The sequence below is a fragment of the Xenopus laevis genome, chromosome 7L (assembly GCF_017654675.1).
Source record: "Xenopus laevis strain J_2021 chromosome 7L, Xenopus_laevis_v10.1, whole genome shotgun sequence".
NCBI lineage: Eukaryota > Metazoa > Chordata > Amphibia > Anura > Pipidae > Xenopus > Xenopus laevis.
The window spans coordinates 73,300,431-73,318,502 of NC_054383.1; the positions used below are offsets into that span (position 1 = coordinate 73,300,431).

Here is an 18,072-nt window from a genome sequence, read left to right on the forward strand (position 1 = left end):
ACACAATACTTTCATTATTCAGTTAGGGGGATCTGCAACCTTGGCTCTCCAGCTGTTAAGGAACTACAAGTCCCACAATGCATTTGCCTTTAGACTCCTTCATTAGACTCCTTCATTGCATTGTGGGACTTGTAGTTCCTTAACAGCTGGAGAGCCAAGGTTGCAGATCCCTATGGTTTTAACATCATCTGGAAAAAAGTGACACTTCCAGTGTTTGCAATCAGTACAAGCACTGTTGTATGTATTCATTACAAGGGTGAATTTTTATTTGATCTGTTCGTCCTCAGTGAGATAGTTTCACAATGTTTTCAGAACATATTAGTCTAATGTATAATAGAAAAATACTTGATACTAGAAAGTGAATTTGCATTTTAACCATCTTGGACCAACTTTTACCATGATATAGCTTTCAAGTTGCATTTATGTTGTGGTTCCTGCATTTTTTATTTATTCATGGTAACTTTCATTTCTCTTTTCTCTCTTTCTCTTAGCCACTTCAGTTTGTGGGCCAGGCTAAAGAGATTTTTCAGAGACCAACATCTGATCCACTGGAAAGTAAATTATTGATAGGTAAGTGAAAAGGTGGCTTCTATCTAGCTTTAACCAAGCCATAACTAGAAGCTGAATCAGTAAGACTCTATTACTGTAAAGCAGCAAAGAAAATTAATTTTATGTTAAAGGAACAGTAACACCAAAAAATGTAAGTGTTTTAAAGTAAGGAAAATATCATGTACTGTTGCCCTGCACTGGTAAAACTGATCTGTTTGCTTCAGAAATACTACTATATTTCATATAAACAAGCTGCTGTGGAGCAATGGCGGATATTGAAAAACGGCAATATGGCACAGGTTAACTAATGGATAACAGATAACACAATTAGACAGACAGAGCTTATTTGCTGTGTAACCTGAGCCCTTTCTCCTTTGAATGGCTGCCCCCATTTCTACACAGCAGCTTATTTATATAAACAATAGTTTTACCAGTGCAGGACAACACTGCGTTATATTTTCATTACTTTAAAACACTTTTATTTTTTGACGTTACTGTTCCTTTAAAGGAAAAATTTAACCCCAAAACAAATACTTAAAGGGGACACGTCACCCAAAAAAATTATACAAAATCCTATTTTATCACATAAGTCAAGCAAAATTAACTTTAATTACACTATATAAATTATTTGAATCTTTTTTCCTTCAGTCTGGTAATTCATAATTATAGTAAGCAGACAGGAGTCCTTTTGTGGACACTGTTCAATGAGATGATATTCAAGCCTTGCATCATCTTAAAATCTTGTTTGTGCACCAGAATGGGGGACCTGATGTCCATCCCCATGCCCTGGCTACACAATTAAACGGTGAAGAGAACAGGGGAATGTGGGGAGAGAGCAGTAACATCTAGGAAGTGCTGAATGGAAAGTGAAAGTACTTGTCTGCCCTGCCTCTATGCCTAAGGCATAGAGGAGGAGCAGACAATATTTGATTGACAGCTGAGATTTTTAACTGAGCTTACAACAGCTATGAATGCTTGGATAATAAATAAAAATTGCATTTCATGTTTAATTTGAAAAGGACTTTTATTATACAGCTTTTTCTGTCTGGGTGACAGGTCCACTTTAAGCAACAGCTTTATATCATTTTATGGTATATTAAAGAATCTTACCAAACTGGTATTTAGATTTAAGCAGATATTGCCCTTTTACATCTTTTCCCTTGAGCCACCATTTTATAATATTCTCTGTGCTGCCTCATAGATCACCTGACCAGAAATACTGCAACTCTAATTGTAACAGAAAGATGTGTGGGAGTAAAACACAGAAACTTGTCTCTTAATTGGCTCATGTGACCTAGCATGTATGGTTTGTTTGGTACGTTTGTATGCACCGTGAATCCTAGGATGCCAGGGGGTGGCCTACCCAAAGGCACATACTATTAAAAAGTATATGATTATGAAAATAGTTTATTTACATGAACCAGGGTTTTACATATGAGCTGTTTTATGCAAACATCTTTTTATAGAGACCTACATTGTTTGGGGACTATAGTTTTCTTTTAATCGTTTCTTCAAACAGTCAAGGTGCAGAGGCAAACATATTGAAGGTGCAATGACCTTCATTTATATTCAAGATTATATCCAAGAATGTCATTATCGGATGATCTAAGTCGGGCTCACTGAGTCTGGCCCATTAACCCACATAACAGCTATTCTTGGATACAATGTATGTACTTTTAAAGAATTATTATACTGGTTTCAAAGATACAAATATATAGAAGTGTCAAGGCAGAGACTGAGGGGTAGATTTATGAATCTTTGTCCATACAGTTTTACTGAACTCACATTTTAGCAATTAATTGCTAGGGCTTACTGCCATATCATTTTTTTAATACCCACATGTGGAAAGAAAACCCTTTTTTCAAAAAACCCATTCAGCAACAAGTTACCCAAATGAACTGAAGAAATTGCAAGTGAGTTTTCAATCACTGACTTTTCTTTTGCAACCCCCCCATCTATAAAACATTTTCTTAAAAACTTTATACTTGCAGTAGAGCTATTTTTTTATTCCACTAAAATGTAGCACCAGGTATAACCCGGGAGAATTAGAGGAACTCAGTTTGAGAAGAACTGTGAACAGTTTTTTGCTTTTAGCAAACCGAAAGTAGAAAAAAAGAAACTGTAGCAGAAATATAGGTTTTAAAGTCCATTGTGCTCAATTATCTTACTGCAATAATACATATTACCTGGACATAACTTTTAGATATCTAAGTAGTCACTGTATTCCTAACCTGAAAAACAACTTGCAGTTGTTTTTTTAACAAAACCTCAGTTTCTTGCCTAAAATTTCACAGTTTCTTGCATTCTACATGCTGTGTGCGTGGATGTAAGCCTGTACAATGATTTATGGGGAAAAAAGAGCTTTTAATGGAACTAGAAATAATCTAAACCTCAGTAAATCCTTTCTGTAAAATATGTACATTTTCATTTGGAGAAAATGTTGCCCTTAAATGAATAAAATTTTATCTTGTAAAAGAGACTTCTTAAATACAAGGTCAACTTAAAGTCAAAATATGAAGACAATATGAAAACAATAATTTTCATTATTGAAAATAATCATATCAAATGATACATTAATAGGCTGTTTTCACGATTCCTTGCACTTAAATAGATATGCATGTATAAAAGTTTCCACAAAACCTGCTTTAATTTTAGAAAATGTAAAATTTATTGACTTTGGCACCATACAGTATGCTCTAAGTCGACTAAAAGAAGCCAGCAGGTACAAAAAGAGACCAAGACATTCCATCAGTACTATAGAATAGTAAAAGGTATTTTTTTTTCTAGGTACCAGTTTCTTGACTTACTATTCGGTCTGGAGGAGGAGTGCTGCGGATAAAACACTTGATTTGCCCTTTTTCCCCATGCAGTGCATGTTGAGTCTGTGTGCTGGAGATGATTGGAGGACCTGCAATAAAAATGGTATGCTAAGTGAACTTGTAAAAATATAGTAATTTGTACTTTTCATACAAAAACAGATACTTGGGGCATTATACTGATTAAAAAACACAATTTGTCTCTTGAAATGATTTTCCATGTTTAAACAACGAGTAAGTAGAAAGTGATTAAAAAAGAGGCAATAAAATGTGAAATAAAAAAGCAATATTCTGTCACTTATGTGACAGTTTTGGACTTAGGTTTATGAAGTACAGTATTCAGACATGTGTATAATATTACAGAGGGAATCCACATACATTTATTAAATAAGCATAATTTCAATAAAGTAATTTGAAAATTGATTAATTATTTTTGTTGAATAATGCACTTATAATGCAATTATTTCTATTTATTTCTGTTTACACTGCAAATAATTCACTTTACAATATAAAATGTTATTCCTGAACCAGCAAGTGTATTTATTTTAGTTGTAAGATTGGTGTGTAGGCAGCCATCTCAGGTCATTTTGCCTGGTCATGTGCTTTCAGAAAGAGCCAGCACTTTAGGATGGAATTGCTTTCTGGCAGGCTGTTGTTTCTCAAACTCAATGTAACTGAATGAGTCTCGTGGGACCTAAATTTTACTATTGAGTGCTGTTCATAGATTTACCAGGGAGCTGTTATCTGGTTACCTTCCCATTGTTCTGTTGTAAGACTACTGGGGGGGGGGAATGGAAGGGGATATCATGACATGGGCAGAGACAAATACCTGTCGCTTTCCCCAAACTGGCCTAGAAATAACCAACTCACTCACCATCCATTTATTTTGTTGGAATCTTTTTTGCCACAGCTTTATTGCACCAAACATAATTTAACAATAGATAACAAATATATCAATAACAATTTATATTAACAACATTGTAAACATATAAACATATAAATATGAACAATGATGTACCATTAACTTATAATCCTCTGCAAGGCCCCTGGCAATGGACCCAATTAGGTGCATGCCAGCCACCAGCCACCAGCTGCTTGTGCCTTCCAGCATGATGGAATTGCATGCTGCCACCAATACCCTCCAGAGACCAACGCTCTTAGAGAGGAACACCACCAGCCAAGTTCCATTAACCAACTTGGGACTTGGTAAAAACTCCAGCTTCTCAATTAACTCTCCCCATTGCCAGGGACTCGCCACCCGGCTGTGACAACGGGCTATCCCCTCTCATCACATATTAGTTAGTCAGCCCAATACTCACTATTCCACGTCCACTTAACCTGTGCCCCACTAACCCAGGCTACAATTGTACCAACTAGCACAAAGGGTTAATACAAGAGTGGGAGGGTGGGACTCCTTTTTTCTTACCAAAATGGATGCCCTCCTTAGTAGTTAGTGCTATAAATCCCCTTAAATACCCCCCAACTACTTCACTGAACCCACTACTAATCCCCTGCCTTTTTCCCGCCCCTGTCATGTACCCTTTTGCTAGCATGTGCTGTCCCGAGTTTCACATTCCAACTTGCAGTACAGCAAAGTGACTGAAGTTTATCAGAGCACAAGTCACATGACTGGGGACAGCTGGGAGACTGACAATATGTCTAGCCCCATGTCAGATTTCAAAATAAAATATAAAAAAATCTCTTTGCTCTTTTGAGAAATGGATTCAGTGCAGAATTCTGCTGGAGCAGCACTACTAACTGATGCATTTTGAAAACACAATATCCCTTTAACTTTTGGATGGGGTGGATTATTGCCACACTACTAAATACCTTATATATTCCTTTATTATTTTGTGAGATGTATTGTTTTAATAGTCCACACTTTAGTTTATCTGGTTTATCACAATTCTATATTATGTAAATAAATCACTATAAGGTGTATAAAGATTTCTAAATAGCTCATAATGTTTCCCTTTGAATTAAAGTTTTAAAGTTGTAGCAAAGACATGATAGCTGTCAGATAACTTTCAATAGCTTACACATGCTTCATAATTTATACCTTTGTTAGATGGCTAACCCAGCATACTGGAGGCCTGCTCTTATGTTGAATTGTCTCACACTATCAATTCTTTAACTTTCAGTGTATATTTCTTTCAGCAAAAGTGTTTTCGGCAGCACAGTGGCAACACGCTTCACTTACAAATCCCCAGGGCAACAGAGGCAGGAAAATTGAAGAAGAAGAAGAAGAAAAAATGCACAGCAGCCAGCTGCATCTGTCTTTCCTCGGCAGACCGAGCTAAAGAAAGCGTGGAAATTGAGTCATAAAATCCCAGGAAACCTCAGTGATTTGGTACAAATGCAAAGAAAGAAAAATGAAACAATGGGAAGCGGCAGCAACTGGAGCAGAAAGGAGTTTCTGAGCAGGCAGCAGGGGGTGTTGTAATATTAGGCATTCATTAGCAAAGCTCATCATGATACTATGGATGGATTAGGAATATTGTATTCCTATCATTATTGAAAAAGATGACAATTGTTCTCAGGGGTATCACTTGAGCATCACTTTGCAATATAAGTTAATATAGAATATAGATGAATACTATATGATGGCTATATCTCTTAAGTCATGGAAATTTTTGATGGAGTAGCTGATAAACAGTGAGTATACTAGCTGCCAAACGGGGCATGTGAAATTTACCCACTATATAGTTGCTTTATATCAACTTCTTACCTGCTTTGGACTGTAAAATCTTGTGAAAAGGTGCTTTTACTGTTTTAGTGGCTTGGTGTAGTTAGAATGATTAAAGTAAACATTGAATAGGATGATTTGACATCCCTGAGCCTGAATTCAGTGACTGACTTAACCACAATACCACAATTTTTCATCTTTTAAATAAACTATTTAGATTTTTGTATAGATGCAAATTACTGTATATTCTATGATTCTAAATTTTGTTTTTCTGTATTTAACAGTTCATAGAAAGCTTGTTTTCCTTGTTCCAATACAATGTATTGTTATGGCTAGAATATTAGACCCGATATGTTCTGTTTTTATACTATGATGTAACCTATAAATGACAGAACAAATACATAGCAATGTCAGGCTGTAATTGGAATGATCCACTTGCCAGCCACAGGTCACTCTTTATCACAATGAGTTGGAATGGACAACATTTCTGCATTATAGATCTTTACATTGTTTATTTGTCACCCTGTGATAGGAGGAAAAGATTTTATGGATTTTAAGTCCTACATGGTTTGTTATTGTGTCACCTTGTCCTGAATGGACAAATCAACCCTTTCCTTATGTTTATTGCCTTAATAACCTGTAATGTGATATATAGGATCAATAAACCTATCCCAATGCTTCTTAATAAGTCTTAACAGCAGACAGAAAGCATATTATAGCCAGTATGCATGGTATAAATGATTTATTATTTATTCTCATTTCAACCAGAGTGGCTTCTTGTATCTTTCCTCTATGTCTGCAATTTAAGTTGCAGCAGTTTCTGATCGTTCTCATAGTGGGCTTGAACTCATTTGGCAAAGATCTCCTTGTGTAAGAGAAACAGAATAATAATAGCAGCATTCCCTTGAAAAAAATTACGGCTGATCCCATATATCAAATACTTAGTGTGTTGGATTCAACAACTTGGGATTCTTTACTTTTTACCTTTTGCTTAATTTAAAAATAATAAACATACAGTATATGGGGAAAATATTGTATTTTTCTTATTCAGACTCTCGATGTGGCTCTCTAATAAAGTTCTGCTAAATGTGACAAATGTGTCAGGGCTCTGCACACTGGGGTTCAAATATTATTACTGAAATCTCTACTCTGATAAATCCTGATGCCTTTAGCGGCCCACAAATTGCTGCATGATCCAATTCTCCTTGCAGGCTGAGAGATTGGATTGTACATAACAATGCAAGTGACTGACCAGTCTAAGGACCAGACAGTTGCTCCACTAACTCATCACCATTGCTTGTGCTTACTACTCTGACTACAGTGGGACAAGAAAAGTCATTGACTCTGAGCATTATGTCATGGAGTTTTTTCTGCATAGAATTAAAAGTACATCAACGCTACTCTTCAGTCTCTCTCAAGGTGCATCTTTATTAATGATATAACTAAAGCACAGAGGTGTTTGCATAATACTTATTAATGCAAGTAAAAATGTGTTCATCTAATAAAAAATGGAGCTCTATAAAGGGAAATCTGGCAAGACCCTTGTGACTGGATAAATAGCACAGCTGTTTCATCAAATGTAAAAGCTGGAAATGTAAGACACTATTCACCCCTGGCTGTGTCCAGGTTTGCTGCTGGGATGATTCTTAAGCATCTTACAGTGCATAGTGAAGCTTCTTTTTCCAGACACAGGCTGTCTGTGCATTTCAACAGCCTGGCTGTATAATGGTCTAATTTGCCAGCGTTTCTTTCTGAGCAACAGTGGCAGCTATGGGATACTGTTAAAATTGCACATCTATTGACAGGACTGCACACCATTTAATTTCACATGGTTTGAGTTCAGCCAATCCTCTGCAAAACATTCACCTCTCTTCTCTTTACTCTATGCTTTAGTGAGAAAAGAGTTTTCTGCTTATCGTATATATTTGGTCCCAGATTACTATGGCAATATACCCCCTTTTTCAACATTACTACAATAAATAGGGCTTGTGCTAAACATACTTTTTTTGGCTAAAATTATGATATTCTATGAAATTTTAATTATGGTTTGTGTTATTTCTTGCACAAAACAGGGCAAAAAAGTAAAAGTAAAAAACAAATCCCCACAGAGAAGGCCTCTATATAAACCAACACTTCCATTTTCCCAGGTAGAGCCAGTTAGGTTGTGAAATAATGAGCCGCTTATTATACAGTTGGTTCCTCAGTGGCCTTCCACCTATCACTTGCAGAATTTGCCAAGTTAAATAAGTGACAGCATTCAGATTCTCATCATTAACAGGAGACCACACAACCAGGTAAATCTCAGAGTAATTGGCTCCCATCCAGGAAGGAGTTGCCTGTGGAGCCTGTACTGCCATGGCAATGTACATTATTGCCAGGAGATTTTTTTTCCCTCCATTTGACAATTCTATTGTTTCCCCTCCATGAGACAGTTCCGATATGGACTGTACATTTGCTACAACTACAGCAACCATCAAGATAGTCTTTGTTCCCCTCTGGTAAGGGTGGAGGCCTATGGGCAACAGGTTAGTAGTATAGTTGATTCACATTATGGAACCACTCTCATTCTGAATGAGTTCATTCCCCCAGAGCTCCTTAACTACATTTGTTTTAAATATTGAGTGTATGCATGGGGATACAAAGAAATACCCTACAGCCCAGGTAACCTTAAGGGTTAATGACCAGCCAGTTTCCCTTTGTGTTGCAGTTGCACTTTGGCTGCCTACCCCTGTGTAACTGGTGGCGACTCACCTTTTTATTCTTATCTAATACAAAACGGGTTTATTAACCCAATGTTAAAAAGGGGGTAGTACTACTACATTCTTTTACTTGTGTTCTCTAGTAAAAATGGCCTTAGTATATTGTAGAGCTTTCCTTACTGCTCCGCATAATTTTACACTAAACAGTCCTACCACGTATCTCTCCAAGGACAAATCTGTGGCTTTTTTTCTGTGTTTGGTAGAGTGGCATAAAAAGTTGAAATTGTTTTGTTAGAGCGTTAACTTAGGAACCTGAAAAACTACAATACGTTTCTAAAAACAATATACTGATGCCTTTCTAATAGTCAAGAATATATAGCAAACATGCCAAACTTCTTTCAGCTACTTTTACAATGTGCTGAAGCCAGTGCTAGCTATACAATGCATGATTTAATTCTCCATTTCAAACAACCTCTCCCCTCTCTCTGTAGTTTTCTGACTGCTGGTTTTGTTTTCTGCTAGCTATTTAATTGTAATTAAACTCCTGCTGTTGATAAGAGAGCATGAGTAGAAAGAAAACAATATCACATTGCAAAGCACGGGGAGATAAAGCCAAGTGGCACATTCCTCATCCTGGCTCACTGTGATGCCACTGGCATATCTCCTTACTGCTACCCCTTTCTTCTTATTGCATTATCTCAGTGTGAGTGTTATTTTGGGACTGAACAACAACTGTGATAAAGGAAATCTACAGATATGTGTAAGGGGATGATATTCCAGTTCTGGCTCATTCATCTCTGGGTATTGGTAATTTCTTAAGTTAATAAGCATGGCTTTTAATTGATAATATAATGAGTATATAAAATAATAGTGGCGTAGTAAGACAGTCATATGAAAAGCACATTATTACACACTGTAGTTATTGTGATACACAAAATAGTTGAGCTATCTCATGGCAAGGAAGTGAGGCTTTTTTAATTTTTAAGATTAGAGAAAATATGTTTAAATGTTACAAATCAGTCCTGTACCTACTGTATATAAATTATTCCAATAATTAGAAACAACATTTTAAAAATGATCTCTTTCTTATTATACTTGTAATCTTTCATTTTTCTTCCTTTCCCTGCAGCTCAGATTTTGAATCATCTTCAAGTTTTCTGTTTTCTACCTCTCGGTTGTCTAACAAAAGACTGGGGCATGGGCTTTTCAAAGGAATTTCATGTCCCCAAACTGCTCTTGGCGCCTATTTTCTGTCGGTCTGATCTTTATTATTGTCACATCCTTAACCCAAAATGGAAGCTAGGCATTTAAAATGTTGAAGCCCTCAAACTATTTGTTTCTAACTAATTAAATCTAAAGGTCATCTAAAGCAAACAAGCAACTTTTGCTCATATGCTGGTATCAATGCACACTTTATTAAAGAATTTTCCAATGAAAGTAACCCTATCCAACTAAAGTTCTGGTTTCCCCAATCTCCTTTCTCGTGTTTTGGGGCTTTATCTTCTCTCTTATGGCACACTGGGTGTTTTGACTTCTGCAGGTCTCTCACAGGCCAAAGTGTAACAATCAAATGCTTTCCCCATCTGCAGCAGATGACAAGATGCTGACATGTAAAGTGGGAATCACTTCATGCCTGACACCACTAGTAAGTGACACACTGTAGGTTGTGAATTTCCATCTTATGTGAATGGCAAGTGTATGTTAGCAGAGAAGAGCTTGAGTGGACTTCACATTTCCAAATTTATTAAATTGTTAACTTGAAAATCAATATTGAAGCTGGCAAGTTGATGAATATGTCAATAGTAGTTGTATTTTTAATTTCCTTTTTTGAGATTCATTTAAAATTAGCCAGACTCATCGAAAATGAAGTGTAGAGTGTGATTGAGTTTTCAAGTTTCTCAAGTTTTCAATATTTTTTACTTAGCTATTTGAGATTTTTGAGTTTCTGAGTTTTTTCAGATACAAATTAATGCATAATTGGGAACATAATGAGCTTCTAAAATGACATTGTCCAGGCTTATTGATGTAACTGGCACACATAGCTCAGACAAATGGCTGTGTGTGATGCCTGGTCTGTATTTATTCACGTTAAATATAATGGAAGGGTGACATTCTGATATTCTAAAAGAAGTTGCAATCTGTTCTTATTTTTTATTATTTGTGGGTTTTGAGTTATTTAGCTTTTAATTCAGCAGCTCACCAGCTTGCAATTTTATCAATCTGGTTGCTATTACCCTAGCAACTATGCATTGGTTTGAATAAGAGACTGGAATATGAATAGGAGAGGGCCTGACTAGAAAGATGAGTAATAAAAAGTAACACTAACAATACAGTTGCATCCTTAAAGAACATTTGTTTTAAGATGGGGTCAGTGACCCCCATTTGAGCTGTAAAGGGCCAGAAGAAGAAACAAAACTATAAAAAAATTAATTTGACACGTTGCTTAGAATTGGCCATTTTATAACATACAGTATAGATAGTGTTTCCAGCCAAAACGTACTCACACCTGTGCTTTCCTTAATTTTCTGTTTAGGTGAGTTAGAGCAGCGGTAGGTGTTCATAAGGCTTTTCAGTTGGCTGATATACACAGTGCTAAAAAAAGTCTCCCGTGCCATTTAAGGGGCAATACACTTCTTATTTCAACATGTGTTCAATGAATAGATCTTCTGTTGAACATACTCTTTGTCTACTGTTTTAATCATGAAAAAATCAATTTTTTTATTTCTTGAGATAAACTATTTAAAAAAAAAATTAAATTCACTCAGTGTCAAACCATGCTTAGTCATGAAGCTTTGTTATTATTTACTGTAAATACTATTTCACACCACCTATATAAATCTGTAAGTTATTTCCACAGTAACAGCATTATAGTGTTGAAAGACAGTCTCTTATGTTGCTGCCCCAATAGTTGACTATGTTTATTTTATGCCAACTGATGCAACTATCCATTAAAAGGGAAATGTTGTAGCCCTTATCAAAGAAACATAGCCATTGGTCTTACATTTGGGTGCTTTTGCATTATCTTTTGTCCTAATAATCCTTACATATTAGTCTTAAATAATTTTAAAACAATTATATAAAACATATATATATATATAAAATATATAATATATAAATATATAATAAAACTGAAGATTATCAAACCATCAACAGTTAATCTTAAAATGCCACTACTTCCAACATATTAAAATTTACTTTTAAGGTGATCTTGCCCTTTCAGCACATTATGATAGAAAGATCAAGGCCAAACATATTGTACTTCTGTACTTAAACCTTCATCTAAAGAGACAAAACACAGGCAGGATTACTGCATAGCCTGCACCAGCTCTAATATCCCAAACAGATGATTGCTTTCATATACCGTAGGTAACTGGTAAATGCTACACGCTGATTAGCTGCAGCAGACCTGTAGGGAAATGTAATAATTGTCATAAACTGAAAAAAAATCTTATAAATAAGATTAAAATGTGCCTTTTGCAATGCAATATTCTGTATTAGACAGTTATTACATTACTAATTGTGCATAGATCATTTTAAGACCTGCTTGACTATGGCATATTTTTCTGGTTGAAATATAATCACTTTTATTGTTGCTTCAGTAAGTAATCTTTTAAAATGTGTAAGTTATTTAAAGCAATGCATTACTTTTTCTTTCCTTGCTACCTTACCAGAATGTGTACAAATCCTAACATAGTTCCTAGAAATATTTTATGTTCTTATTTGAACTTTCCAGATTGGATGATAAAGTTGGGCTACAGTGTCCTGTCTTTGCTTGCTTTAACTTGATGTAATGTGCCCTGGTATGTGTACTTCAAAGTATAGTTAGTTTATGATTTCATACCATTTACTGTCAGAGTGATATCTCGTTCCCCAGCACCTACACGAGGCACCACCGCTCGGCAGACATACTTCCCAGCATCTTCTTGGCGAACATTTCTTAATGTTAAAGTGTTTTCATTACTGAGTACCTGCAAAGGATGAGAACAATACTTTTGAATATAAAGTAAACAATATAAGTACGTGTACAATATTATTAAATAGTTATAGTAATTTTCTTTTTCAACACCTTTTTAGATACTAGGAGGCAGATTTATTAAAGTAGGAAATTAGAACCTAAACTTTCACCCATTTATAAATACCCCTCTAAAAATCCCATAGGAATCAATAGAAAGTGGGATTTTACTGTGATAAATCTGCCTCTTTAGTCCCCAAAGCAGTGAGGACATCTTGGATTGTTATTTTGTTATGCTAAGTGAAAAAAGAAAAGAAAATGATGACAAATTAAGATGTTGGATTGTATCCTGTTCTGTCTAGAAGACTGTCCAATGTAAAGGTCACACAATCAGTTTTTTTACTGCATTCAATCATTATAGGAATGTCATCAGCATTGTGTTCAGGGCCTCATATTCTACATCCACATGAATGGGTGTCTGTAATGTAGGTAGATTTTCCCATCTGACAAGGGCTTCTGATCATGGACCAGACATGAGTGATCGCTTGCAGTAAAAGAGTTTGAGGTTAACAATATTTTGTTTCTGCCAGCTATAAAGTTACCCTATATCTGAGCTCAGGAGACTGTAGCCTCTGCTTCAATATTGTAACCAGACAATTATAGAAAAGTAAGATAATTGGGGGTCAGAACCTACCACACCCGAGCCACGCTTCATCCATACAATAGTGAGTGAAGGGTTACCAATCCAAGCACAGTGAAATGTAGCATCTGAGCCAAGGTCTACAGTAATAGATTCTGGTTCTGATGACATACGAGGCCCAACTGCAAAAAATGGAGACAGCAGAGAGTCTTTTACCAAACATCTAAGTATGGAATATAGCTCATGCAGTAGATCTATAACATTATATCTTTGTACATGCCCTGTTAAACTCTACCTAATCTTCTCTTGACTAATTGCTAATTTTGTAAAAAGATATTGGTGTCTAGGGGGCACATTTACAAAGCTCGAGTGAAGGATTCGAATTAAAAAAACTTAGAATTTCGAAGTGTTTTTTGGGCTACTTCGACCATCGAATGGGCTACTTCGACCTTCGACTACTACTTCGAATTGAACGATTCGAACTAAAAATCGTTCGACTATTCGACCATTCGATAGTCAAAGTACTGTCTCTTTAAGAAAAACTTCGACCCCCTACTTCGGCAGCTAAAAGCTACCGAAGTCAATGTTAGCCTATGGGGAAGGTCCCCATAGGCTTGCCTGAGATTTTTGGATCGAAGGATATTCCTTCGATCGTTGTATTAAAATCCTTCGAATCGTTCGATTCGAAGGATTTAATCGTTTTGCGCTAAATCGCAATTTGCGCTAAATCGTTCGACTTCGATATTCGAAGTCGAACGATTTTAGTTCCTAGTCGAATATCGAGGGTGAATTAACCCTCGATATTCGACCCTTCATACATCTGCCCCTAGGTGTTTAATTAAAAGAATTGTTACTCCAAAGATTAAGTATAACACTTTTTCCATTAACCTTTTATTACATTTACCAGTCATTTATTAAAGAGTGATTCAAGGAGTATGGCATGGAACCTCTATAACCCTTCTAAAATATCTGTTAATTATTGAGCTAGTAATATGTCCTAAACTACAAAAGTGCTGAAAAAAAATTTGAGCCAAAAAGGGGTTGTATTTCCCATATTTATAAAAGGTAGAAATGAGTACAGGTATGGGACCTTTTATGCAGAATGCTTAGGACCTGGGGCTTTACGAATAATGGATCTTTCTGTAATTTGGATCTTCATACCTGAAGTCTAATATAAAATCATGTAAAAATTAAATAAACCCAATAGACTGGATTTGCTTCCAATAAGGATTAATTATATCTTAGTTTGGATCATATACAAGGTACTGTTCTATTATTACAGAGAATTCTTTTTAAAATTTGGATTATTTGGATAAAATGGAGTCTATGTGAGACAGCCTTTCTGTAATTTGGAACTTTCTGAATAGCGGGTTTCCAGATAATGGATCCTTTACCTGTACTAACCAAAACTCTCCAAAAATCTCAAACCAGAACCAATTTGCTAGCAGGTGCTTTTGAAGAATGCCTGAACAACTGGAGACTATTATTTTCCTTTTAATAAATATGCCCAAAAGGGGAGTGATACAAGTACTTTCTGGAAGTGTTTCATCAATTGTTGCTCATATTTGCTGAAGAGGCAGTTCTTTTTGGTACACTGCATGGTCTCAGTACTAATAAGTATGTCCCCTGTAACGGGCAGATCATTAGCAGAAGCTCATTATATAAAACAAATACTGCTGGGTGCCATAATAGCTGTATTTCTGTGTTTTACTGCATTGTGTATTTTTATTTTCCCATCCTTTATTTAACCCATTGCCAGTGAGCTGTTTAATTTATAGAGAACATTTTTTGCTAATGCCAAAGATTCATAAATTAGAATTAGAAATCCAAAACTTAATGCTAACAGAATCTTCTCTTGTACTTTTTGTGGTGTTCATGCAAATGGCCTGTAGATGTCACTGTGCTCAGACATACTGTGCATACTTCCTGGTAGCTTAAAAGTGAAAGCTTACTGTTGTGTAATGCCTGCATGACTCTGCTAATAAAGCACTGTTATACTCTACTCATCCCCGGCTACTCAAAACATAACACTTTTAGGATTTTCTGATATACAATTTCATGAAGATCCAACTCTGTAAAATACATTAGGGTAAAAAAAACAATGTAGCAGACAGAACAAAAGGTCAAGAACCTTGCTAGTAATGGCAAATAATTGTCAATAATGGGAAGAAAGATGCATCACAGTTTTTTTCTGCTCTTAGTCATTCACTTTGTACTTCTGTTCCGAAGAATAATGATGGGAAACTGAAGTATTTCCATAGCCAGGCAAAATAAAAAAAATTTGATTTATAAAAGAAGAAAACTTCAGGTAATTTCTTACAGTATACGTCCACAGTTCTGCTGACATTTGTACTGCCCAAGGCATTTGTCACCTCACAGGATACTGGCTCAGAAAAGAAGGAATAGTCAACAACAGTTTCATAGGTCTCTTCTGTCACCTCTTTGAGAATCTGGCCACCTTTTGCCCACCTAAAATTAAACAGAACAAAGAATGGTTTTGAAGCTTTGGTATCACAATAAACAATTCATCAAATCAAACTTTTTTATTTATCAACAAGAACAAAATGAAGTCTGCTAATTAAATTCTGGAAAATTTGACAGGACTTAGTTTATTGTGTATCCCTCGTTATGAACTCTTGAAGCCAATACAATTCAGATTCATTTACCGTAATCTTTTCTAATACTCCCAAAAAACTAGAAAAAAAGAGGGGCTACTTTGAGTATTTGTAGAGTTTATATTAAAATAACCTGTACAAAATATGATTATTTCTGATTACAGTTTTGCATTTATAGCACTTTTTAATTAGCAATACCTGTAAAAGAAGTTGTGCCCTAAAGATTTTTGTTTTTTAAAGGAGAAGGAAAGCTACGGAGGCATTTTATTGCCAATAGATTAGCTGCAATAGTGCAAACTAGAATGCTATATTTATTCTGCAGAATGCTTTACCGTAAAAAGCTCTAGAAGCTCTCTGTTTGTTTAGGATAGGAGCTGCAATATTAATGTGGTGTGACATCACTTCCTGCCTGAGTCTCTCCCTGCTCTGGGCTCAGATTACAGTAGAGAAGGGAGGGGAGGGGGAAGAGGAGCAAACTGAGCATGCTCTCGCCCAGGGCAATGAGGTTTAAGCTGAAGGCAGGAAGTCTGATACAGAAGCCCATGTGTACACAATAGAAGGAAAGAAATGCAGTGTTTCTTTTGACAGGGGACTCAGAGCAGCACTACTTTGGGGGTTTACTGGTATATTTAGATGGACCTTTCTGATAAGGCTTATTTAGTTTTTACCTTTCCTTCTCCTTTAAAAATGGCTAAACTTCTATTTACAGCACAAAAAAGCAGAACAAACACAGCATATTTGCTGTCATCTCGAACAACCCTGAACTGGCAGTCACTTGCCATTATTGCTATTGAGAAATGTAATACTGTAGTACCTTTGTTGTTTTCTAAGTGTAAAAAAAAACTACCTGCAACCCAGACCTCCATCTGAATCCAATCACTTTTAGACTGTGCTCTACCGCATGTGAAAGAAAATGAATTTTAATATATATTGCTAAATATATTGCTAAATAAACATGAATATTTTCGCTATTGCTAACAGAATAAAGAAAATGATAATTTACTTGAAATTAATTATATGTTTTTAAGCAAAATCACACTTTTAATTGTTAAAAGGCATAACCGGAACGATTCAGCTTTTCTAAAACTGAAAACGAGATCTTTATGTATTAATGTGAGAATTTATATAACACCTTTGAGCTGAAAAAACATCATTCTGCTGGCAGGGTGCAGTCAAAAGAATTAGAGAAACAGGCTTAATGGGATTGTTAGATGCAGATAGATTTGAGAGAGTTTAAAGACATGATCCCTTGGCTGAATTCCACAGGAGGCATTCACCTAAGAAAACCTAATGAAAGATTCAATATGAAAACATACAAATGAGGAATTTGAGTCGATTAAACTGAATTCTTTTTGTCAACATTTGTACAATAATATGACTGTATCATTCAAGCGATGCCTAATACCAGAATGTAATTTGTCACTCTACTACTTATTCTCTGCAAAAATTCAGTTAATGAATGCTTTAATGGGAAACTGAGCCTAATTTATATCTTCAGTTTATGGAGCTTTTATTTTCTCTCAAATAAAAAGTAAGTATGTGGCCATTTCTCTTGTATGTTTAGAAGAATCCTTGGCATATTTACAGTTTGCAGTTAGTAAAATAGTAAATGGTTGTTGTTATATTTCTTACTTGTTAAAACTTTGTCCATATACAACTAAGCAGGAAACCTTTTGTGCAGATTTTTTTTAAATTCAAATCAGGAATTGTGATGTATTCCCAGGAGTTAGAATTTTATCGCATTTATGATATTTATGAACACTTTTTTGACTGAAAGGAAAGTGTTTTAAAAGAATTAGCATATTTATCAAAATATTCTGCCTTTTTTTCTTTTTTAAATGTACCAACTTTGATTTGACTGCTTTAATCAGGTAATTCAAGTCAATTCTTTTCTTTGAGTGTATTGGAAACTCCATGAATTAGTAAATAGCATTATTAATATTAAGTTAACTGTAAGGGGAAGATATAGTGCATATAATACAAGAAGAGACTAATAAAGACTTTGTGGACATTTTATTTTTACTGATAGTGGTCTGTTCTAGAATGCAGCTCCTGCTGTATATAACCATATTTAGGAATGCTGTTTACTGTTTTACAGTCCTTTGTGGAATGAAA

At 35.5% G+C, this 18,072-nt stretch overlaps 1 protein-coding gene across 2 annotated transcripts in view; it reads right to left on the reverse strand.

Annotated features, from left to right (window-relative positions):
* The window catches only part of LOC121395536 (kin of IRRE-like protein 3), a 729,825-nt gene that overhangs the window by 55,096 nt on the left and 656,657 nt on the right, over positions 1 to 18,072 (reverse strand). For both annotated transcript variants that reach the window (XM_041569178.1, XM_041569177.1), the window contains exons 8-11: positions 15,663 to 15,811; positions 13,397 to 13,524; positions 12,592 to 12,718; positions 3,357 to 3,457 (exon numbers count right to left, since the gene is read on the reverse strand). In XM_041569178.1, coding sequence (XP_041425112.1) covers positions 3,357 to 3,457; positions 12,592 to 12,718; positions 13,397 to 13,524; positions 15,663 to 15,811 — 505 coding nt within the window. The remainder of the gene's footprint in view (positions 1 to 3,356; positions 3,458 to 12,591; positions 12,719 to 13,396; positions 13,525 to 15,662; positions 15,812 to 18,072) is intronic.